We start from the raw sequence: 24,927 nt of genomic DNA on the forward strand, positions 1-24,927 counted from the left end.
GGGTGGCCCGGTGACAGAGATACGGCATAGATGTGGAGGAGACAGGTGGTGGTTGGTTGACGAGATTGGGAGGCAGAGGCGGGTTCACCTAAACCACATTATATTTTCCCAACAGAAAACTTGGCCATGAAAACATTTACAATGTTTGATTTGATTTATGAATTAATATAAACAACTATTTAATGGTTAACAATATTATAGCAGAAGCCAGAAAGTTGGAAAATATACTGAATTTTTATTAAATTTATTCACAGAAAAACAGTTTTTCAACTAGCAAACACAATACACGTGCGTAAACTCCCAATTCTTTCTCCTAAAACCAAAATATTATGAAAAGAACAACATTTTGCCATGAAGTGATACGTTTTATTATCCCTCTATGATTCCATGTACTGTGTGGAGGGAGGAATTGTTTTTATCGTCTGAGGACCTTCAACTGTTGATATTTGATCACATCAATTACTACCCAAAAAAATGCATAAATACCAATAATAATAAATAATAATAATCACTAGAAAGTCATCACACCATGAATTCCTCGCATTTCAATTTCCCGTAATTCTTGGACAAGCGCACAACAACAGCAACATAAATGCAATACAAAGTCACCACACCACCCTCCCTACATAACACAACAAGTTGTACTGCGTTTGGTATGCATTGAACTGGTCAACTGGTACTTGGAATAATGCCAATAAGACAAAAATTGCCGTTCTTTTGTCCGAACCAAAAAGGTGGAGCAAGGTAGGACAGAGGCTCGCTCTCGATCTCTCATCTGTTCAAAAGACGTAAATACCCTTCTCATCCTCGTCATTGAAAATAGCCCAAAAAAGTGGCATAGTCATGTACCGTGCAACAAATGCAGCCGAAGGCTACATGTGTTACACTGGACTGTACTGGACAAGGTTTCTAGGGCTATTTTCAATCATGAAGATGAGAAGGGCATTTACGTCTTTTGAACTGATGAGAGATCGAGAGTGAGTCTCCGTCCCATCTTGTTCCACCTTTTTGGGTGAGACAAAAAAACGGCAATTTTTGTCTTATTGGCATTTGTCCAAGAACCAGTTGACCAGTTCAATGCATGACAAACACAATGAAGGCTTAAACAGTATTACCCTGATGTTCAAAGTATTCCGAAGCTTCCTCCTAATGCAACAAGTATAGCAACAACATGATGCTATTAAGGAGTAAGCCATCAGCTCATTGCAAGCATCTGCTGAAGCTGATAAAATCACATTTTTTTCGTGTAAGCTTCTAATGCATTATAAGAAATAATAAATAGAATTTGACCACATAATGCTCTTAGTTAAACGACATTGGTATTAAGTAGGCAATCTTACTCATGTGCGTGTTTGTTGCCACTGTAGCAATTTTTGAGAGTGTTCCACATGGACATAAAAAGGTTTTTAAGCCTATAGAAATACATAAAAACCTGTTTAGTTCACAAGGGAGAAATACAAAATAATACAAGTAGGATGAAGGACTACAAGACATACACATCATAGGCTCTGAACAACAACCAAGAACATCTGAATGCCATTCTTCCTCTCGATAAGATCCTCTAGAAGAAAGCAAATCTTGTCTGGATGAAACTGAAGAAATGCTTCTGAAAAACAATAGATATATCATTATATCTATCACCAATTCCTTCCAAGAAACATAAATTTTGATCAATATTTATGTAGAATCTACAAACCTTGAAGTTGAAAGAACATTCTTTTGCACTTCATTATGATCTTCATGTTCTTTATTGCTAATAACATACGGATAGTATTCCACATCCTTTTCATACTGAGAATTTGAAGCAAAAACATCCACGATTTCCATAAGATTTTGAACCATTTCACATTGGCTAACATCTAAATAGGATTGTGAATGTTGTAGCTCCATATGAAGTTTTTCATTTTCTTTCTTTATAACCTCATTAAAAGGCAAATCTGGGTAGCTAAAAGAAAGAGATCTTCTCAAAACAGCAACATCATCAGTATTAGATGGATTAGGCTTCATAATAACATCTTGCACCCTTCTGTCTTCTTCATCTAATGTGTATTCGTTTTTGTCCATTTCAATATATTCCAATCTTTCCTGCATAAAAGTTATACAAGTTGTTTCTTTTTGACTTAACAAGTTAATCTGAATAGCTATACATAACTGTTTCTTTAGATCTTCATTTGGACAAAATGACTTAATGGATTAAGACACTAACATTTTACCTATTTCCCTTTCTTTTTTCTCCTCCCAACTCCTCTCATGTTAAAACTGATAAATATTGTGAAATTTGTTTCTTTTGGAGTGTAAATATAAGGTATAATGACATAAAAGCCCTTATGTTCTACTAAAACTAGATGTTTGCAATTTATTTTTTTTAATTTTACCCTTTTGTGTATTTTAGGTTCATTAAAGCCCTTACCTTTGGCAGAAATGTTCAGTTTTATCCTTTTTTTGGTTCATAAAAAGCCCTGAAGTTTGGTTTTCTGGTTCATTAAAGCCTTTTAAATTTGGGAGAAATGTTCGGTTTTACAGGGTAAATCTGCAAAAAAGGGTAAATTTGGAAAAAAAAAAAGTTGTAAACATCATGTTTTAGTGAACGTAAAACCCATAAATAGGTAAATCCACAATTTTTTGTCAAACTTAAGGGTCTTTATGTCATTAGGTAAAATGAATATGAGAGAGAGAGAGATTAGACAATTGAATCCACATTAAAATCAAGTTAATACCTTGAATCGAGAATTATCCACAAGAGTAATGAGAGGTATGATCTTCAAGTATCTATCGATCTCATCTTGTGCCTTTTTAAATTGGTAAACAATGGTCCAACCCATTGCAAGTAAGTAGAAATAGCTTCTATCCTGACAACTATTCACCAAAATGTAAGATCTTCTTAATGCATCTTCAAGTTGCTCTAAAGGTTCACGAGTTTCTGGATACTTCTTGAGTTCACTGATTTGAAGTTGTTCTAAAAGATTTCCAATCAATCTCAAATGCATTGCGAATTGTTTGCAGTTGTTTTTGTGCAAACGAGCAGTGCTAGCAGCTTTTACAATCATTCCTATTAGCTTCACTGCATCAAAACCTGTTAGTTGAGCCACATTTGCAATTTCCCCTAAATGATCCCATGCTGCAGCAGCCATTGTTGATTGTTCTTCAAAGAAATTCCCAAATGGCGCTGTCTTAATCTCGTATCTGTGTTTGATTGATGATGCACATCTCAAAGTAAACAGTATGTTTGATCATAATTAACGAAATCAAACATCTATTTTAATTTAATCATATGTTTTTGGAGAAGCTTCAAAGGATCTTCATGAAATGAAGCCAAATTCTGAGATCTTCAACAGGAAATTCTGTATCAAATAAAAGCAAACATATATATTAGCAAAAATTAACTAGATCGAACATAAAATTAATAACAAAATTTTCCCTCGCTTACAATTACCAAAGTTGGAAAATTGTTCATCAATGCAATTTAACATCAATTTGAAGGGAAACAAACGTAAACGCACAAATGAACACAAATGAATGTGAAGAAGTGGTTATAACTGAGAAATTGAGGATTACGGAAATTTCTACCTTCTGATTTCATGGTTTTGGAGTTCCCTGCGAAGCATCTTCATCTGCTTAAAATTTGTAGGAACAATCGATTGAAAAACAGACGAAATTAGAATTCTTGTTGCTGTTGTTGTTGTTGTTGTTCTTCTTCTTCTTCTTCTTCTTAAAGACAGGTTTATTAGGAGATGTTTGAAGAAATCATTCCACAATATCCTCTCCCTCTTCTTCTCCCTACTTTCTCTGTGTAAACCTCTGCAAGGAGAGGGGTTGGGTGTCTCTTTTGTCCATGCTCCACGTCTACTACTTTCTTCCATTCTGTAGAGGGAATGTCAATATGTTTTAAGTATCAAATAGCAAAACTTGTTTTTTTTTTTTTTTGTTAATTTATTTTTATTACACGAATGGTCCCTATGGTTTGGGGTAATTTGCGAACTTATCCCTAATTTATTTTTTTAACTCGGAAAGTCCCTATTGTTTGTTTTTGTTACGCGCTTGGTCCCTAATGTTTGTTTTTGTTACGTGTTTGGTCTCTGTCTTACCTAAAAAGACTATTATTTAAACGAGGAAAAAATAATGGGATAGGTAAAGTAAGGTGAATGGGGTTAGGTTGAAGGTATTTTTATTTAAATAAATTAAAAAATCAATGGCAAAATAGTATTTTTAGGTAAGACAGGACCAAACACAGAGCAAAAATAAATAGTATGAACATTCCGAATTAAAAAAATAAGTTAAGGATCAAACGCGAAAGTTACCATAAACCATAGGGACCATTAGTGTAATTTACTCTTATTTTTTTATTTAGTCTTAAAATAGAATTGTAATATCATCTAATGAATTAAATATAAAAAGGCTAAACCATTAGTATATAGTGTTCTTTTCTCTTTTCCAAGTATTGTCTCTTTGTTTTATATTATAAAGTTTGATTCCAGAATTAAATAAATCTTGTTCGTTTCTAAATCCAAATTTCATAAAACATCACTAACATGGGTAAACCATAATATGGACTCAAATAAATTTCTTCAATACTATATATTTTTGAGAATGACAAATTTGTATTTAATCTAAACAATTGCTAGAAAAAATATGATTCAAAAGACATTTTTTTGACAGGAATGTATATTATGTATTATGTTTTATATGAAACCAAGCAAGTATATCTCTAGTTTATAAAATTGCATGTATGAAACAGACATGATTTTGACTGTGATTTTGTATCTTTTATTTGGTTTTATTCTTTGTGTATGAATAGTAGATGCAAGATGGGTATTAACCATTTGTTATATATTCAACATTTAATTTGATGTGCCACTATGGGATTAGCTCACTTGATAGAGGTTTTGCCTTTTAGATTAAAGGTCACAGGTGTTGGCGATTTCTTCTAACCATTAGCGGACTCATGTTCATGTATTAGTGTTATGTATTATATTGTATTATGATAGCCAATTAGTTTGTATGTATTAATATTATGTATTTATATTGTATTGTGATAGCCCATTAGTTTGTATGTATTGCAAGTATCGACCATCAGGATTCTTAGACACTTAGCATATGGATTATATGTATGTCACCTTAAGTGATCCTTATACGGCCTAAAACAAGCCCCAAGGGTTTCGTATCAGCGGTCTGCTCATCATACTATTCACATGGGGTTCAAACACAGTCTCATTGACTTCTCTCTTTTCATTTATCATAATGGTGTCGATACTGCATATTTCCTTATATATGTTGATGACATTGTCTTGACTTCTCTATCTCTCATTCTTCTTCCACCTATTATCGCTCAATTCAACAGTGAGTTCATCATGAATGACCTTGGGGGTCTCAACTATTTTCCCGGGACATCTGGCACCCGCTCTCCTCACGGTCTCTGTAACACCGTAATTTTTCAAACAAATTTTCACATTTTTAAAAGCATACTTTCATTCATAAATATTATAAAAAACTCATTGTATCACATATCAATCCATAGAAACACATCCCAAGATCATAATGTATAAAAACTCCTCATGTGTGTACTGATCATGTCGGCGCCTTTCCGCGATCCCCACTGGTACCTGAAACACATAACACAACACTATAAGCATAAATGCTTAGTGAGTTCCCCAAAATACCAAATATAACACATATTAGCCACTCGAGGCTGTAACTCTGTGGACCCTCCGGTCCTAACTCTGTGGACCCTCTGGTCCTAACTCTGTGAACCTTCCGGTTCTAACTCTATAACTTTGGAACATACACGACATGAATCACATAGAAATAATGCAGTGTATCATAATCACATAAATAGCATACAAGATACTCTGCCACATATCTCTAATTACCACTCTAGGTAAAGTATAGTGAGAAGACTCACCTCGGGTAACTCGGTAAACCTCGTACTCTGAAATACTGCACTAGCCTTCGCCTAATCACATAAATAATTATTCTAATTAATACAACTTCTAAAGGCTAGGCCAACCCCTCTCTATAAGTTCTCTAAGAAGGGTAAAAGACCATTCTACCCCTCCAATGGCTCATAAGTCCAAACACTGAATAAACCCTAAAAGTCAACAAAAGTCAACGGTCAACATTGATCGGACTCGCCGAGTGCACTAGAGTGACTCGGCGAGTACATGCATGTCCTCTTCGCCCCTGGTCCTCACTTGACTCGCTGAGTCAACCCTATACTCCACGGGTCGTCACAGATCGCGAGTCGCGGGGCAACCCGACTCGACTCGTCGAGTCCCTTATGGGCTCGGCGAGTTGCTCCCATGAAAAGTCTCAAAAGATCTCTTGAGGTCAGATCTGCTTCACCAACCAGTAGATCCAACCTTCTAACACTCGAAAGTCACGTAAAGGTTCAAACTTTACGTTCATGCAATGCTTATAAGACCAAAAATGAAGAAATAACCATTTAAATGGGGTCTTACTCTCAAGGCTCTCATGAAAGCTCATAAAGCTGGAAGCTTGGGACCTTTTGGACCTATCAAGGTCCAGATCTATCACCTATACTCAAAGGGACCTTACATACTTCACAATCTAACTCAAAATTGTACAAAGGAAACCCTAGATTCAAGGAATCTATCAAATACACGAAATGGGAAGGAACTTGTACCTCAAAACGTGTATCTCAGTGAGAACAACACATATCCAAGCTCCACAATCAGCCTAGCTTGTTCTACCTCCTTCCTTCTTGCTAAAACACACAAGAAATGGTGAGTTAGCCCTCCTCTTGCACCACAAACGATCTCTCTGCTCTCTAGGGTTTCTCAGGGGTGAAGTGGCTGCAAATGGAGGCCATAAAGGCCTTTAAATAGGGCTCAGGCCCTGAGATTTAGGGTTTCACTTTACAGCGCGGACTCGTTGAGTCCACGCATCGACTCGTCGAGTCCCTCATTAATCCAGACAAGAATTCGCGATCCTACTCGGCGAGTCTGAGCGCCTACTCGCCGAGTCCCTTCCTAAAACTCAAGGTAAATACTTAAAATAAGATACCTGGGAATCCGGCTGTTACAATTCTCCCCCACTAGAATCAGACTTCGCCCTCGAAGTCTGGCTCAGCAAACAACTCTGGATGCTGCTCCCGCATCTCCAACTCCGGCTCCCAAGTCAGCTCGGACCCTCTCCGATGTTGCCACTGGACCTGCACCAGGGGCACCTCCTTGTTCCTCAGAACCTTGATCTTCCGATCCCGGATCGCGATTGGCCTTTCAGCATAATTCAAGTTTGCATTCACTTGAATATCCTCCAGTGGCACCACCGCCGACTCGTCGGCTATACACTTCCTCAACTGAGACACGTGGAAGGTATCATGAATCTGGCTTAACTCCTCGGGTAGCTCTAGACGATATGCTACCTTTCCCACCCTCGCGGTCACCCTGAACGGGCCAATATACCGGGGCCCCAGCTTGCCCCTCTTCCTGAATCGAATCACTCTTTTCCAAGGGGACACTTTCAGGAGTACGAAGTCTCCCACCTGGAACTCAAGCTCGGATCGTCGCCTATCCGCATAACTCTTCTGGCGACTCTGAGCCGTCAACAACCTCTGCCTAACCTGTTGTATCTGCTTGGTCGTCTGAAGCACTATCTCAGTGCTGCCCATCACGCGCTGCCCTACCTCTTCCCAACAAATGGGAGTCCGACATCTCCTCCCATATAACAACTCGTAGGGAGGCATACCAATACTCGAGTGGTGGCTGTTGTTATAAGAAAACTCAGCCAACGGCAGATACGTGTCCCAACTTCCCTCGAAGTCCAACACACATGCTCGGAGCATGTCCTCGAGCGTCTGAATTGTCCGCTCACTCTGCCCGTCCGTCTGTGGGTGGTAAGCGGTACTGAAATGCAGCCTCGTACCCAAATCCTCATGGAACTTCTTGCAGAACCTGGAAATGAAACCCACCTCTCGGTCTGACACAATCGAGATCGGTACTCCATGCCGCGATGCCACCTCCCTCACATACAACTCTGCCAATCTCTCTGCAGAAGAGCTCTCACTGATAGCAAGGAAGTGAGCGCTCTTCGTCAGCCGGTCGACAATCACCCAAATCGCATCGACACCCCTCACGGACCTTGGCAATTTGGTGATAAAATCCATGGAAATCTGTTCCCACTTCCACTGGGGAACCTCAAGTGGCTGCAACTTATCGTGTGACGCTAGTGCTCAGCCTTAACCCTGCGACAGGTCAAGCACCTCTCAACAAACCATGCTACATCCCTCTTCATACAGGGCCACCAATAATCTTTCCTCAGATCCAAATACATCTTAGTGGCCCCGGGATGGATCGAGAACCTCGAGCGGTGCGCCTCCTCCATCAAGCTCCATAATCAGCCTAGCTTGTTCTACCTCCTTCCTTCTTGCTAAAACACACAAGAAATGGTGAGTTAGCCCTCCTCTTGCACCACAAACGATCTCTCTGCTCTCTAAGGTTTCTCAGGGGTGAATTGGCCGCAAATGGAGGCCATAAAGGCCTTTAAATAGGGCTCATGCCCTGAGATTTAGGGTTTCACTTTACAGCGCGGACTCGCCGAGTCCACGCATCGACTCGTCGAGTCCCTAATTAATCCAGACAAGAATTCGCAATCCTACTCGGCGAGTCTGAGCGCCTACTCGCCGAGTCCCTTCCTAAAACTCAAGGTAAATACTTAAAATAAGATACCTGGGAATCCGGCTGTTACAGTCTCTTCCTCTCCCAGTGAAAGTATGCCTCTTAGATTCTTTAGCGCGCACATATGCTTAAGTGCAATCCATCTCACACACCAGCCGAGACCACACATAAATTGGAAGCCATTGGCCCTCTTGTCGCTCACCCCTCACTTTATCGTAGTCTTGCCGGGGCCCTTTAGTATCTCACATTTACGCAACCGGATATAGCCTTCGCTGTTGTATTGTCGAATTTTCAAAATCAACACTTTTCATTTTATTTAAGTCAAGCTTCCTAATTTATAAATCAATTATGGAGAATACCATTTATTCCAAATACATTTATTGAAAAATCAGAGTAATATTAAAGAGCAGAATCTTCATTGTTGTTGATGAATGTGTACAGTCATGTCATCGCCTTCCTATGACAACCGATGATACCTGAAACAATAAACAATTGTGTAAGCACAAAGCTTAATGAGTTTCCCCCAAAATACCCCATACGATAAACATACAAGCATGTATCGGGTCCACTCGGCCATCAGGCTGGAATACCTAGGGTTTGTTCACCTACCACCTCAACCCAACCGCTCCTCCCGAGCCTCCATGCCTTCGGCTTACAGCCGACCCGCACCGGGTATCTTGGCCTACAGCACAAAGCAAGACCGCTTCAACCTACTACTACCATATGTCGAAATATAAACAATCATGATCAAGTAGGCACATAATACAGGCAAACAGCAATCATACAACTCACTACCACTTACTAGTCCTCTCACAACACACAATCCTGCTACCAGTTAACCTCTATGAAATGCGTAACCATAAGTACCCAGAGGTGAGATAGCCACCCAGACATATGATCCTACTCTAGAGCCACAACCAAACGAGGAAAAGGAAAGAAATCATAGATCAAGAGTTCTCAGGCTATCCTACATAACTACATACAGTCCCTAGGGAACTCCATTAGATGATAACCAGCAAGTACAGATAAACATACAGTTCTACAGATCACTACTGCATGACAACATCCTATATACCAGGATACCAATCTAATAGATCACTACATCATAGCAACATCCTATATACTAGGATACAACTCTAATAGATCACTACAACATAGCAAAATCCTATATACCAGGATATAGATCACCACAACATAGCAACATTCTATATACCAGGATACCGATGTAACAGTTCACTACAACATGCACAACATACTAAATAAAAACAATCTAGGGAATGCATAACCATATATACTCAGAGGTGAGATAGGCACCCAGACAGGTGATCCTACTCTAGAACCATAATCAAATGAGGAAAAGGTAAAAGAGCCTAGATCAAAGGTCCTCAGTTTATCCTACATGACTATATACAATCCTTAAGGCGTCCCTTTACTAACAAATAATGAAAACTAGTGAGCCGACATTGGTTCCTTCGACCCACGGGTACGATGAGGCGAAACTCACCTAAAATGAAGAAACCCGAGAACACTGTGATACGCTCCCCACTACAATGCTTGCTTCTGCGGGTCCACTAACATCAGAACCAAATAAAATCTTATTCACCACTCAAAACCCACAAGTTTGACCTAAAGTTAAACTTGGTCAAAAAGTCAACGGTCAACGGAGTCAAAAAAAGTTAAAGTCCAAGGCTGGTTGAGTACGCCCTGCGTACTCAACTTACGCCCTACGTATATGGGATGGCTTAGTACGCCCAACGTATGAAAATTATGCCGAGCATACTTGAGCTAGTTCCATTCTTCCCATTAAGCACTTAATTCCTTCAGGACTTTTCACCCAACTCAGATCTAGCCTCAAAACATTGTCTTAAGTCATAAAGTTTCCACCTTTATGACTTTCCATTTCTAGGGAAGGTCAAAAAGCTAAAACCCTAACTTATTAGTCCATTAAGACATCACAACTCTTGCATGGAAGGGATAGAAGGACCAAGAACACATTTTTATGGTTCCTAATTGCTCCATAATGGATAAACTTTCCAACGTTATCCATTAGAATGGTCCCAACAAACAAGATCTAGTCTTTAAGTCATAAAAGGGACCAAAACTGCATCTTTTTCAACTTAATCCATTAAGTCCAAGTGTCCAACCTTCAGATCTGAATCAATATGATGCTTAGATGGATAAATTTTCCAAATTTATCCATAACAAGGTCACAAACTTTCAAGATCTAAAATTTATACACTTAAAGTGACCAAAAGCTCATAACACCTAAAACTCGTTAGATCTAACAATTTCATCATCAAGATTCAAACTTTATACCTCCAGAAGAAAGATCAATGTAAACAAGGTCAGGATCTATAAGCCCCAATGCAACCAACGTTTCTTCAATGAGCTCCTTCTTCTCCAAGGTGCACCAAGAACACTCCAAATCACTTAAACACACCTGCTTTTTGCTCACAAGGCTCAAACTAGGGTTAGGGTTTCAAGAGAGGGTGTTGGAGAGGTGAAGGCTGAGAATGGAGTGGGTTTGGGGAAGTTAAGTAGCTTAAATAGGGCTCAAACCACGAAATTAGGGTTTGGGCACTGATCGCGTACACCCAAAGTACTCAATTTACGCCCAACGTACAAGGGATTCCCTAGTACATCCAACGTACTCCCCATACGCTCAGCGTACAAGACTAACCTAAAAATCGTCCTAACTTCAAACGGTCGTAACTTCTTCGTTCCAACTCCGTTTTCGACGTTCTTTATTTCCACATAAAGCTATTGGAGAGCTCTACAATATTATCTAAATATCTTGGACTAAAAACTTCTTAAATAAAAATCTATATTTCATGCAAGAACCCGACCTATGACTTTTCCCGTTCTACACTTCAGCCCAAAACACAATTCAAAGGTTTAGATCTCATAAGCATCATTGCCTCCTTACAAAAGGTCTAAACATTACGTCCTTAACTCCCAAAGAATTTACACAATCGACTTCCAATCCACGGCCCTGTAATAAGAAATGACGGGAAACAATATGCTACAGTTGTTCAACAGATTTGTCTTTTCATGCATGATCCTCGAGAGCCTCATATGCATGCTATTAAGAGCATCCTGCGCTACATTCGCTGGACTCTTGACCATGGTTTGCAATTATATGTGTCTCCCTCATTTGATCTTCGTGCCTAATCTGATGCAGACCGAGGGGTGTCCAGTGTCTCACCGTTCCATTTCGGAGATTACGTCTTTTTGGGTAATAACCTCATATCTTGGTCATCCAAACGATAGGGTGTCATTTCTCACTCCAACACTGAGGCTAAGTATCGCGGCATTGCCAACACTGTTGCTGAGACATGTTGGTCTCGTAACTTACTTTGTGTGTAAAACCTGATTCCTGGTATGTATTTTATTCAAGAATTTTATGTATTTTCTCTGGGACTCGACGAGTTGTGGCCCAACTCGTCGAGTAGAGTCGGGATCCGCGGGAAGTTTAAGTGACCTACTCGACGAGTCGGAGACTGACTCGGCGAGTAGGTGCTGTTTGAGTGAAACCCTAAATCTGAGGGTTTTCACCCTAGTTAAACACCTTATCTCAGCCTCCATCGCCCTTATCACTCCTAGAAAGCTGGGTAACGAAACCCTAGCCGTTTTTGTGTGTTCTAAGGCCATTTTTGTGCTTTTTAGTGGGTTGTGAAGCTTGAGAAGAGGATAGGAGCTGGTGAGACCAAGGGGAAACAAGAATATCCAGAGTTTGGAGCTCATTTTCAACTTATTGGAGGTATGAAGCTGAACCTTTGTCTATAGATTTTGATTTTTGGGCCTTTTCCTTCATCTTTCTAAGCCCTGGAGAGGTGGTATTCGGGATTTAGTGTTGAAAGTCAGTGCATGATTTAGATCCAGGTCTATTGGGGGGTTTTATGGCACAAAGGTGCCCATTTTGTTGCCATAAACACCCCATGCACCATGGAGGCCATCTTTTATGGCTTTTTGGGCCAAAGACCCCTTGCATGTGTACCAAGTTTGGAACTTTACGTGTAAAATGGACATTAGGAGGCCAGATCTATGGTTTTGGTGTGTTAAGACCCATTTAAATCGACTGTAGAGTGTTGGTCAAGGATGGACTCAATGAGTTGTTCTTGGGACTCGGCGAGTCGAGGTGTATTGACCACCAAATCCTTTCTGTGGATGGACCAGTTGTTAGGGAGGAAGTCCCGTGGATGTTTAGACACGAAAAGGGACCTGGGAATCATGGGACTCGACGAGTGTATGAACAGACTCGGCGAGTCCAAGGCAATCTCCCAATATTTGAAGATGGACTCGACGAGTTGTTCATACAAATCAACGAGCCGTAGTCCGGACACATTCTTATGAGGGAGATGAACTCGCCGAGTTCAAGGAAGAACTCGGCGAGTCGGATGAAGATGGTCCCGATGTTTTGAATGAAGGAGAACCCGTCGAGTTCTTGCTAGACTCGCCGAGTGGAGTCGGAGTTGGATCGAGTTAGTGGAGTATGGACTCGACGAGTTGGTAGACCAACTCGGCGAGTCAGGTCAATTGGGTGTTGACTTTGACCAATGTTAACTTTGCCTGGTTTTGGTATTGACCCTGGTTAGGGTTGTATGTTCGGTTTGATGACTCGAAGGTTGTCATGTAGGGATTGAGGAGTCGAGGAGAGCCGACCTTCACACAGAGGAAAATTCAGACACTACACGACATCGAGGTGAGTTACCTTCCAGTAGAAGTGGGTCTAAGGCACCAAGGCCGGCCCACCAGTAGTTGTTTAGCTAAGATGATTGTCTTTGTGATAATTGTCTGGTCTGCTATTGCTAGATATGCGAGTATGTTAGTTTGCTTGATATGTGACTAAGCTAGTTTGCTATGTTATGTGAGATAGTATCAGTAGGAGGGGACTAGTCCCCGAATCGGTCGTTAGGACCAACGGGTAGGTCGGACACCCCAGATTTGTCTGACAGCATGATTGAGATATGATATTATGTGTTAGCAATAGGGGTGAAATAGTCCCCGTGTTCGGTTGAAAGACCGGAGGGTAGGTCGGCACCCCAGAATGGCTCGACATGGGTAGGTCAGCACCCCAGAATGGCTTGACATGGGTAGGTCAGCACCCCAGAATGGCTTGACATGGGTAGGACGGGCGCCCCAGAATTGCCCGACAGTATGTATGCTATGTGATTGTATGGTATATGGTATGATGGGGGGACTCACTAAGCTTTGTGCTTACAATTTTAATTTTGGTTTCAGGTACTTGTTCGTCCAAGGGGAAGGAGCCGGCGGTGTAGCAGCGCATCACACACACACATGGTTTCCACATGGAGTTTTCTGGGAATGTACTCTGATTTATTTTACTTTTGACAATATGATTTTTAGACACATTGTTATGTTTCTTTTTACAAATGACATGGCATGGGAAATGTTTTGGTAAACTATGTTGTGAATTACTTAATCAAAAATGAAATTTTTGGGCTTGAAATTTGGGATGTTATAAGTTGGTATCAGAGCCCTAGTTTGAGGGATTCGGACACACCCTCCGGGGTTTCTGTACTCAAACCGAGGGATTAAAAGAGTTTTACAAGGAAAATGGTTTTCAAAAATCTGAGTAAAGAGTTTTGAGAAAGAACAAGGTGTGTGATGCGTGCGACCGACCGAGGATCTAGGAGGATGCCTGGTATGCCTGATATATATGATTCTGAGAACTGCATGCTAGATTAGGGCTAAGGATCTAGGAAGGATGCCTTATATGCCTGTTGTATGAGTTGTATGCTAGGACTGTTTAGTCAGCAGTAGGATGGCCTGTATAGGTTATGCCTGAATTGGTTACTCAACGCACGAATGCTGCTTGGTTGGTGCTATAAGGGTTCTGGCTAACTTTAACTATCTAGTGAGCGAATATGTAATCGTATTCGCAAGCTAGATAAGGAAGGATAGCAGGGACCCCTTGTGCAGCTGATGGCGGAGAGTAGGTCGGAGGGTGCCCTAAGAAAGCCTAGGACGAGATTAGTGGAAAAGGGTATCGGTAAAGGGACCTGGTGATGTGACGCAATCCTTGAGGAAAGTACGGATAGATGTGGAAGGTAGTATGGGCCCGTACTGCTGGAAGCAGAGGATCCGTACTCCAGTCAAGGAGGGCCGAGATGGAACGAGAAAACTTGGGGAGTGTGTGAGACCTCTCGAGAGCATGTATGATCCTGACGTTTATGTGTTTATTTTCAGTATGGTGACCACACGACATGGAGCAGGAGGTTCAGGATTAGGATCAGGGTCAGGCTCGGGTGCAGGATCCGAGCAGGTTGATGACGGGTTACGCGAGTTCATCGCGTCTGAGATCACTAGAGGTATCCTTGAGTCGACCCCTATCATCTTCGGGTCGATCAAGGAGGGGATTATCGAGTTGATGGAGGATCGCCTCTAGGCGTTCAGGAGGGACTCGACGTCTAGCCAGTCGGGTACGCGCACACTGTCCTTCAAGGACTTTAGAGGGAGTGGTGCGCTGGATTTTCATGGGGTCAAGGACCCCATTGCTGCCAAGAGATGGATCACAGACATCGAGTCTGCGCAGTTGATGAGCTTCTGCCCGGAGGGGTCGAAGGTCCGCTTTGTTGCGGGATGTTTGAGGGATAGAGCTAGAGATTGGTGGGAGTCAGTTGGTGACTCGTTGGGAGCCCCAACCATCGAGGCTATGACTTGGTCAGACTTTGTGACCAGGTTCAGGGCCGAGTTTGCGCTAGCTGTGGAGCTTCAACTGTTGGCCATGGATTTCCTTGATATGAGACAGACGACAGAGACGGCGGCGAAGATTACCGCCAAGTTCCGGGAGAGGGAATTGTTGGTGCCCCAGTATGCGGGAGATGAGGATATACGGAGGACCCGCTATCACGACATGTTCAGAGGTGATATTCGGGAGCATGTCAGTTTCTCAACATGTCCGAACCTAGATTCCATGATTGCCAGGGCGAGGGAGAGAGAGATAGACTTGGAGCACATCAGGAAGAGGAGGGACAGGTTACTGGGGCTTCGGGGAAGAAGCCCAAGGGATCCGACATTAGGTCGAAGGGCCAGCCGAGTCAGAGCTGCTGTAGGAAATGCGGCATGCCGCATGAGGGAGCTTGTAGAGCGGGATCATCAGGCTGCTACAAGTGAGGCAAGACGGGGCACTTTGGCAGGGATTGTAGTGTTCCCGCCCGCACAGTTCAGACATCAGACCTGATTTGCTTTCATTGCAATCAGAGGGGCCATAAAAAGGCCAACTGCCCTAGATTGTCAACAGTGTCAACAGCAGCACCGGTGGTGGCATCGACTTCAGCGACAACATGAGTTGCGGATGGCCGGAAGGTCAAGGAGGAGGCTCCAGTGGTGAGGAGCCGAACATTTCAGTTGACAGCCGAGGAGGCACGCACCACGCCCGATGTGGTGACAGGTATGATTTCTTCCTTATGTTCTTATTTTATGTTGCTGTGATTTTGATATGTTATGTTTATGCTCTGTTTAGGATCGTTCCATGTGAACGGTATCCCAGTTCAGGTGTTGTTTGAATCGGGTGCTACCCGATCATTTGTCTCTCTTGCACTTAGCAAGGAGTTTTCTGAGTCCTCGGGCATGTTGGATTGCCCTCTAGAGGTCAAGATTGCGGATGATCGATCCGTGCGAGCATCAGAGGTTTTCAGGGACTGTGTTATGAGGTTGTTCGAGGAGCGTTATTTGGTAGACTTGTTTCCCATTCCGTTGTGTGGGAACAAGGTGATTATAGGCATGGATTGGTTGAGCCCCAATAGGGCGGTGATCGACTGGGCGCAGCAGTTGGTGCGGATCAGGAACCCAAGTGGGGGAGAGCTGGTGATTCAGGGCGAGAGGCCACAGCAAGGGCCAGCTTTATGTTCAACAACGAGGCCTAGGCGCTACCTTCAGCAGGGTTGTGCAGGATATATCGCCTATGTTATGGACACCCGGGAGGCGGGTAAGGCGACGGTGGGCGACGTGCCAGTGGTACGAGAGTTCGCGGATGTATCCCCCGAGGAGTTGCCTGGGATACCTCCGGAACGGCAGGTAGAGTTCAGGATCGACCTAGTCCCTAGTGCGGCTCCGATAGCCAAGGCACCGTATCGGCTGGCTCCTCCTGATATGCAGGAGTTGTCTACACAGTTGCAGGAGCTGTTAGACAAGGGATTCAATAGACCGAGCAGTTCACCGTGGGGAGACCCGATTTTGTTTGTGAAGAAGAAGGACGGGTCGCATCGGATGTGTATAGATTATAGGGAGCTGAATAAGGTAACTATGAAGAACCGTTACCCACTCCCGAGGATTGATGACCTCTTTGACCAGCTATAGGGAACATCTTGGTTCTCCAAGATTGATTTGCACTTAGGATATCACCAGATGAGGGTCAGAGAGGAGTATGTGCAGAAGACTTCTTTTCGGACGCATTACGGCCACTATGAGTTCGTGGTGATGCCTTTCAGGCTCACCAATGCTCCTGCCGCTTTCATGGATCTCATGAACCGCGTGTGCAGAACGATGTTGGATCGTTCTGTGACAGTTTTCATTTATGACATCCTGGTGAGACCAAGGGGAAACAAGAATATCCAGAGTTTTGAGCTCATTTTCAACTTATTGGAGGTATGAAGCTGAACCTTTGTCTATAGATTTTGATTTTTGGACCTTTTCCTTCATCTTTCTAAGCCCTAGAGAGGTGGTATTCGGGATTTAGTGTTGAAAGTCAGTGTATGATTTAGATCCAGGTCTATTGGGGGGTTTTATGGCACAAAGGTGCCCATTTTGTTGCCATAAACACCCCATGCACCATGGAGGCCATCTTTTATGGCTTTTTGGGCCAAAGACCCCTTGCATGTGTACCAAGTTTGGAACTTTACATGTAAAATGGACATTAGGAGGCCAGATCTATGGTTTTGGTGTGTTAAGACCCATTTAAATCGACTGTATAGTGTTGGTCAAGGATGGACTCCACGAGTTGTTCTTGGGACTCGGCGAGTCGAGGTGTATTGACCACCAAATCCTTTCTGTGGATGGACCAGTTGTTAGGGAGGAAGTCCCGTGGATGTTTAGACACGAAAAGGGACCTCAGAATCATTGGACTTGACGAGTGTATGAACAGACTCGGCGAGTCCAAGGCAATCTCCTAATCTTTGAAGATGGACTCGACAAGTTGTTCATACAACACGACGAGCCATAGTCCGGACACATTCTTATGAGGGAGATGAACTCGCCGAGTTCAATGAAGAACTCGGTGAGTCGGATGAAGATGGTCCCGATGGTTTGAATGAAGGAGAACCCGTCGAGTTCTTGCTAGACTCGACGAGTGGAGTCGGGATTGGATCGGGTTAGTGAAGTATGGACTCGACGAGTTGGTAGACCAACTCGGTGAGTCAGGTCAACTGGGTGTTGACTTTGACCAATGTTGACTTTGTCTGGTTTTGGTATTGACCCTGGTTAGGGTTGTATGTTCGGTTTGATGACTCGAAGGTTGTCGTGTAGGGATTGAGGAGTCGAGGAGAGCCGACCTTCACACAGAGGACAATTCAGACACTACACGACATCGAGGTGAGTTACCTTCCAGTAGAAGTCGGTCTAAGGCACCAAGGCCGGCCCACTAGTAGTTGTTTAGCCGAGATGATTCTCTTTATGATAATTGTCTGGTCTGCTATTGCTTGATATGTGAGTATGTTAGTTTGCTTGATATGTGACTAAGCTAGTTTGCTATGTTATGTGAGATAGTATCAGTAGGAGGGGACTAGTCCCCGAATCGGTCGTTAGGAACAACGGGTAGGTCGGACACCCCAAATTTGTCTAACAGCATGATTGAGATATGATATTATGTGTTAGCAGTAAGGGGTGAAATAGTCCATGTGTTCGGTTGAAAGACCGGAGGGTAGGTCGGCACCCCAGAATGGCTCGACATGGGTAGGTCAGCACCCCATAATGGCTTGACATGGGTAGGTCAGCACCCCAGAATGGCTTGACATGGGTAGGACGGGCGCCCCAGAATTTCCCGGAAGTATGTATGCTATGTGATTGTATGGTATGTGGTATGATGGGGGAACTCACTAAGCTTTGTGCTTACAGTTTTAGTTTTGGTTTCAGGTACCTCTTCGTCCAAGGGGAAGGAGCCGGCGGTGTAGCTGCGCATCACACACACACATGGTTTCCGCATGGAGTTTTCTGGGAATGTACTCTGATTTATTTTACTTTTGACAATATGATTTTCAGACACATTGTTATGTTTCTTTTTATAAATGACATGGCATGGGAAATGTTTTGGTAAACTATGTTGTGAATTACTTAATCAAAAATGAAATTTTTGGGCTTGAAATTTGGGATGTTACATTGTGAGCACCGATGTCCGTCTGACAAAGCCACCATTCTCTATTATGACAAAATTAGTTCGGTTTACATGTCTTTGAACTTGATTCAGTATTAACGTAAAAAGCACATCGATATTGATATTCATTTTGTGTGTGACCTAGTGGCATGTAGTCTTGCTCGCGTCTTTCACGTATCTTCCTTAGCTCATACACCGACATCTTCACCAAAGGTCTTCTAACTTTTCATTTCAATGATTTTAAGACTAGTTTGATCATTTGAAACTCTCCTTCCGATCAAAATGCAGGGGGATGTTGGCGGACTCAGGTTCATGTTCATGTATTAGTATTATGTATTATATTCTTGTATGATAGGCCATTAGTTTGTATGTATCGTATGTATGGACTCATGGCCTAATCATATATTTTTCCCTTCATAATGGTGGTTCTTGTAGGGTGCCCGATGTTGCACCGGTGAAACCTACTTTGTAACATCCTAAAAATCATGACAAAAATTTCATTTTTAAAACCATATCAAAACCCATAAATTATTCAAAACATAGTGTTAGGAAGTAAACCGAATAACTAGCAAAACTATAAGTGCAGAAGACACAGTATTTACGTAGCCCGGTTAAGGTGACCTATGTCCACAAAAAGTAGGGGAGTATTCTTTTATTTCAGAGCTCTCAAACAGAGGTTACAAGTACAATTACAAAAAGATTTTCCTATCACTCTAGAATTCAAGATACAAAATGATGTAGCATGCATCTATATTTATACTCTAGGGATTAGACCTAAAACCCTAATAGGCCAAGCCCATTGGCCCATAGGCCCATGAAAGGTGTCAACCAATCACAATCCGCCATGCATCATCTTCTAGAACATTCTTTCATGTCATACAACCCATTAGCATCAGCAACACACATGATGGAGCACCTTGTGCCATAGTGGACCATCATGATGTACAAGTGGCGTATCATGAACACTAATGGCACAACATCCATCATGGTAGCACAACATGGTGTAATACTTGATTAATACCAAATTCTGAGCATCCATGGACGATCTTGAGCATCATAGAGGACTTCACAGAATACTTGGCTCATCAGGGATCAAGACAGTCCATCTTCTGCTATGATGGCACAACAAGTGTATGGATGGCATAACCGGTTTCAAGTGTGGTACAAGAACTTATAGGTTGGAGCAAGATCACCACCTCGGTGCAACAGGAACATGCATGGGGCAACAAGTCCATGTTTGGCGCAACAACATACTCAATGGACCAACAGGAGTACCCTATGGCGCAAGAGGGAGTATCTTGTCGCAAGAAGGAGTGGCCTTGGCACAAAATCATCCTTCTTGGCCCAATCCTTCAGTAGATGGCGCAACAAGGTCCCCTTGTTGCTCCATAGCACTCCCAAGTGCTCCAAACCTCTTCCAGGTGCTCCAAACCCCCCTTTGTATGATCCATTCCTTTTGCACTTGATCCGTTCCTTTTAGACGATCAATTCATTTCACATATGATCCTTTCCTTTGTCACATGCTCCATTAACCCCAAGTTCTCCATTGAGTTCCAAGTGCTTCAAAATGCTCCATGAACACAAATTCTAGAGTCATATTTAACAATCTACACCTTAACTTGAGCATCCTAATAACTCCACCTCGAACATGAACTTCCTCTTCCTTCCTGCCATTCGTCCCTGAAGGTACCTACCTCTTATGAACATCAACCAAGTCCAAGCAAAGCTTGAACTTCTTCGTGGGCAATGACTTTGTCACCATGTCTTTCAGATTCTCCTGGGATTTTGACTTTTTAATGCATAATCTATCATAGATCATGATGTGTTTCTCCTCCTTTAGAAGAAGACTTTGAATGAGACCAACTGCCAATGATCTTCTTATTTGTAGATCACTTTCGTTGTCTAATTCTATTGATCCAACCAAATCTGTATGTCGTGCACCAGCACCATACACCAAACAAACATCAAGAGTTCCCTTCAAGTGTCGCAAGATCCAATTGACCACTTCCAAATAAGCTTTTCACCGATTGCCTTGTACCGCCAAAGAAGTACCAACAAGTTTGGGCTGATCACAATAGAACGACCGCAAGACTTTCTCAATGTAATCAGAAATGTATAACCATACTACTCTTTTATAACTCTGAATCTCCATCCTTGCTATCTTCTTTTCAGCTCCTAAATCATTCATCACATACTCATTCTCCAGAAGCTTCTTCAAGTTGTCTTTCTAGGCATTAGCATCACTAGACACTTCTTCACTAGGTTGAACAAGGCATTCCTCATGTCTATGTTGTTCCGTGCCACCCTGTTGTTACTCATTTATCAAAAAATGGATTGTGATTTCTGATTCAAACTCCACCTTTTGGCTAGCACCCTGATCGTTCCCCGCAACACTTGTACCACATCCTCTCTAGTTACACATTGCTGATTCAAAGGTCACATCTCTGCTAATAACAAATTTTAGAGACTTTTATTCTTCTGTACACCACAGACGATGACATTTCCAGATGGATATCCTAGAAATATGCACTCCATTTCCCTGTGCTCCAATTTACCATCATTCATACAAGCATAAGCAGATCATCCAAACATTCATAAACCAGTGTTCTTAGAGGGTTTCCCAGACCACACCTCTTGAGGAGTCTTAATATCAATTGTTGTTGATGGAGATCTATTCGCCAGATAGCAAGCAGTATTGACTGCTTCTGCCTAGAATTGCTTCTATAAATCAGCAGATAATTGCATGCACTGAGCATTCTCCACTGATGTTTGGTTCACCCATTCTGCTACTCCGCTTTACTGTGGTGTTAGTTGTATAGTGTGATGCCTTACTGTACCTTCTTTTTTGAAGAAGTTGTTAAACGAAGCCTTGCAGAACTCCAACCCATTTTTAGTTCGTAGTGACTTGATATAGTTCCCGGTCAGTTTCTTAACCATCGTCTTCTACCCCTTGAACTGACCAAACACTTCGTCTTGGTCCTTTGTCTTCAGAAGGTACACCCAGGTCTTCCTTGAGTAATCATCGATAAAAGTCACAAAGCATTGACGTCCACCATGAGACTTCATATGAAAGAGACCCCATAGATCTGAGTGAACACACTCAAGAATCTACTTGCTTGTGTGTTGAACCGAACTGAACTTCACCCTTCTTTGTATCTCTTAAACACAAGCTTCACCAGTTTTAGCGTTTCCAGTTGCATCTCCACCAAACAACCCTTTCTTGCTCATATGTCCCAACTTATGATGCCACAACTTCCTTTCATCATCATACATATCCAAGGATTGGAGTACAATCACTGTTCCCCCAATCGTACAACCATCCAGAATATAAATCCCATGAGGATTCATCCTTACCTTTATAATTACAAGAGCACCCTTGGAGACTCTTAGCCAGTCACCATCTCCAGAATATTTCAATCTATCCTTCACCAAAGTGCCAAGAGAAATCAAATTATTTTGAAGTTTCGGGACAAACCAACAATCCAGTTTCTTGGTCATACCATTATGCATCTTGATTTGACCCATTCCACTTCCCTTGATATTGCTCACCCAATCATCACCCATCTCGACAGTGCCATTCCACTCTTTGAAGGAGTCAAACCGGTCGTGATTACATGTCATGTGATAGGATGCTCCAGAGTCGAAGACCCAAGCATCTGCAGAACGAGATGTACAAACTGTCAAAACTTCACCATTGTCCCATTCATCAGAATTTTCTTGAACCACAAGAGCACTGTTGTTGCTAGGTCCAACACCATTATTCCCTTTCTTCAGCAATGGAAAATCTCTTCTGAAGTGTCCATTTTCCTTGCAGTTATAATATTTGATGTTGGCTTTAGATTCAAAACTTGACTTCCCTTTGTTACCTCCACCTCTATCCGATGTTCTTCCTCTACTTGTGAAGAAACCAGAACTAGAAACTTCTTCTCCAACTAAAAATTTTCTTTTCAGTTCCTTGGACCTTAAATAATCCTTCACATCATTCACAATGATCGTTATACTACCATACAACAGGATATCGACAAAATTCTCATAAGAATTCGGCAGTGAACATAAAAGGATAAGTGCTTGATCTTCATCTTCAATCTTCACATTCACACTTTGTATATCCAAGATGATCCTATTGAATTTGTCCAGATGATCCTTTACTTGTGTACTTTCTGACATCCTAAGAGTATACAAACGTTGCTTTTGATACAACCTGTTCATCAGAGAATTGTTTTTACACCTGTCACAAAGTTTATCCTAGAGGCCAAAATATAGTGTTTTGTTCCACGACCTCTCTCAGTACTTCATCTATCATGCTCAATAGAACGACACTATGCGCCTTCGTCAAAATGTCCACCTTCTTTTTAGCCGCCATGTCCTTTAGCAGTTTCGCTTCTCCTTCCAGTGCCGTTGCACATCCTTATTGAACCAGAAGAGCCTTCATCTTCACCTTCCACAAAGTGAAATCATTCGAACCATTGAAATTCTCCAAATTGAACTTGTGAGATGCCATCTTCAATCAACAGAACACTAAGTACAGCTCTGATACCACTTGTTAGGAAGTAAAGCAGATAACTAGCAAAACTATTAACACACAAGACACGATATTTACGTGGTTTGGTCAAGGTGACTTACGTCCACAGGCAGGAGGGGAGTATCCTTTTATTTCAGAGATCTCAAATAGAGGTTACGAGTACAATTACCTAGAGTGTAATATCTCAAAAATCACAACCAATTTAAACTTTTCAAATCAACCCATTTACTAATAAAAGTGTTTACTAAACCATGGTTTTCAAAACATTATTCACAAAGAGTCCCCCAAGATCAACAACATAAAAATCAGGATGTGTACGGTCATGCCTTAGCCTTCCCACGATCCTCGAAAATACCTGAAACCATAACCAAAAATTGTAAGCCAATGCTTGGTGAGTTTCCACGAAAGTACCACCACACAAAACACATATCATAAACAAAGAAGCATGTTGGGTCCAATCAGTCATCGGAGTGGAATACCCATGGGTCCACAACCATCGAGCTGGATTAACCCCCCTCCAACTGGCTCAATCAGTCATCGGACTGGAATGCCAATATACAACAGGTCCACTCAATCATCGGACTATAATATCAATATACCTCGTGTCCACTCAGTCATCGGACTGGAATACCCCTGGTCTGTTGACTCACACACATAGCAGTAAAGTCTCAACCCAAGACAATATGTCGACATATAATAGATAAGAAACATAATCAACAAATAGATAATCATGCAGCCAGAAATCACAAGTAGTCCTACAGATCTACCAGTCTATGCATATCAACAACTATCATATAATCATACAGATCCATCCCATACTCAGCATATCATAAATCAATGTATAACAGGATATTAATCCAATGGACCGGCCTTCGTGCCTTCGACCCGTAAGTACAGTGAGGAAAACTCACCTCACAATCTAGCGAATAGATGATCAATACTCTACTCCCAAATAATGGCTCAACCCAAATCCTAAATGTCAAAACATTATCCATTAATAATATTTTCCCCAAAGTATCCTTGGTCAAACCTGGTTAACGGTCAGAAGTCAGGTCAACACCTAGCCGAGTCAACCCAGCCGGGCCAACCCGACCGAGTCGACCCAGCCGAGTATGTTGGACGTACTCTTCTGTATTCGGGGCACACTCGGTGTTTGACTAGTTTACGGGACACTGACCGCGTACGCATAATGTACCACTTGGTACGCCTAGCATACGCGCCCTGTTCAGACCTTTCCCCATTAGGAGCTTAATACTCCAAATCTTCACATCCAAAGTCAGATCCAAAGCCAAAATACCCTCAAGAGTCATAAAGTTTCCAAGCTTATGACTTTGCATGTCCATTAAGTTCTTAAAACATAAAAACTCACCATCTTAATGCATTAAACTATCTATAGCATGCATAGAGAAAAACTAACCATCAAGACCACATTTTTATGACTT

The 24,927-nt window shown here is 42.1% G+C and overlaps 1 protein-coding gene across 1 annotated transcript; it reads right to left on the reverse strand.

Moving 5' to 3' along the window:
• Positions 1-225: 225 nt before the first annotated feature.
• Positions 226-3,848, reverse strand: LOC145108850 (protein MID1-COMPLEMENTING ACTIVITY 1-like). The gene is made up of 8 exons (XM_079045940.1): positions 3,568-3,848; positions 2,718-3,341; positions 1,697-2,085; positions 1,497-1,606; positions 1,341-1,412; positions 1,116-1,222; positions 529-622; positions 226-436 (listed from the first exon to the last, which is right to left on the reverse strand). The coding sequence occupies exons 2-8, from the start codon at positions 3,129-3,131 to the stop codon at positions 378-380; spliced, it is 1,245 nt and encodes a 414-aa protein (XP_078902066.1). The 5' UTR covers positions 3,132-3,341; positions 3,568-3,848; the 3' UTR covers positions 226-377.
• Between the last annotated feature and the right edge of the window lie 21,079 nt (positions 3,849-24,927).

This window comes from Lactuca virosa, chromosome 4 (genome assembly GCF_052849685.1).
Source record: "Lactuca virosa cultivar CGN04683 chromosome 4, Lactuca_virosa_CGN04683_v6, whole genome shotgun sequence".
Taxonomy (NCBI): Eukaryota; Viridiplantae; Streptophyta; class Magnoliopsida; order Asterales; family Asteraceae; genus Lactuca; species Lactuca virosa.

Bases quoted from the DNA above. Each gene is read 5' to 3' on its own strand.
- LOC145108850 (XM_079045940.1), bottom strand. From the start codon at position 3,131: ATGGCTGCTGCAGCATGGGATCATTTAGGGGAAATTGCAAATGTGGCT. The intron at 1,223-1,340 runs GTAAGATTGCCT...TGATTTTATCAG, and splicing joins GGCAACAAACACGCACATGA to CTTCAGCAGATGCTTGCAAT. The intron at 623-1,115 runs GTAATACTGTTT...TGTGTTATGTAG, and splicing joins GGAATACTTTGAACATCAGG to GGAGGGTGGTGTGGTGACTT.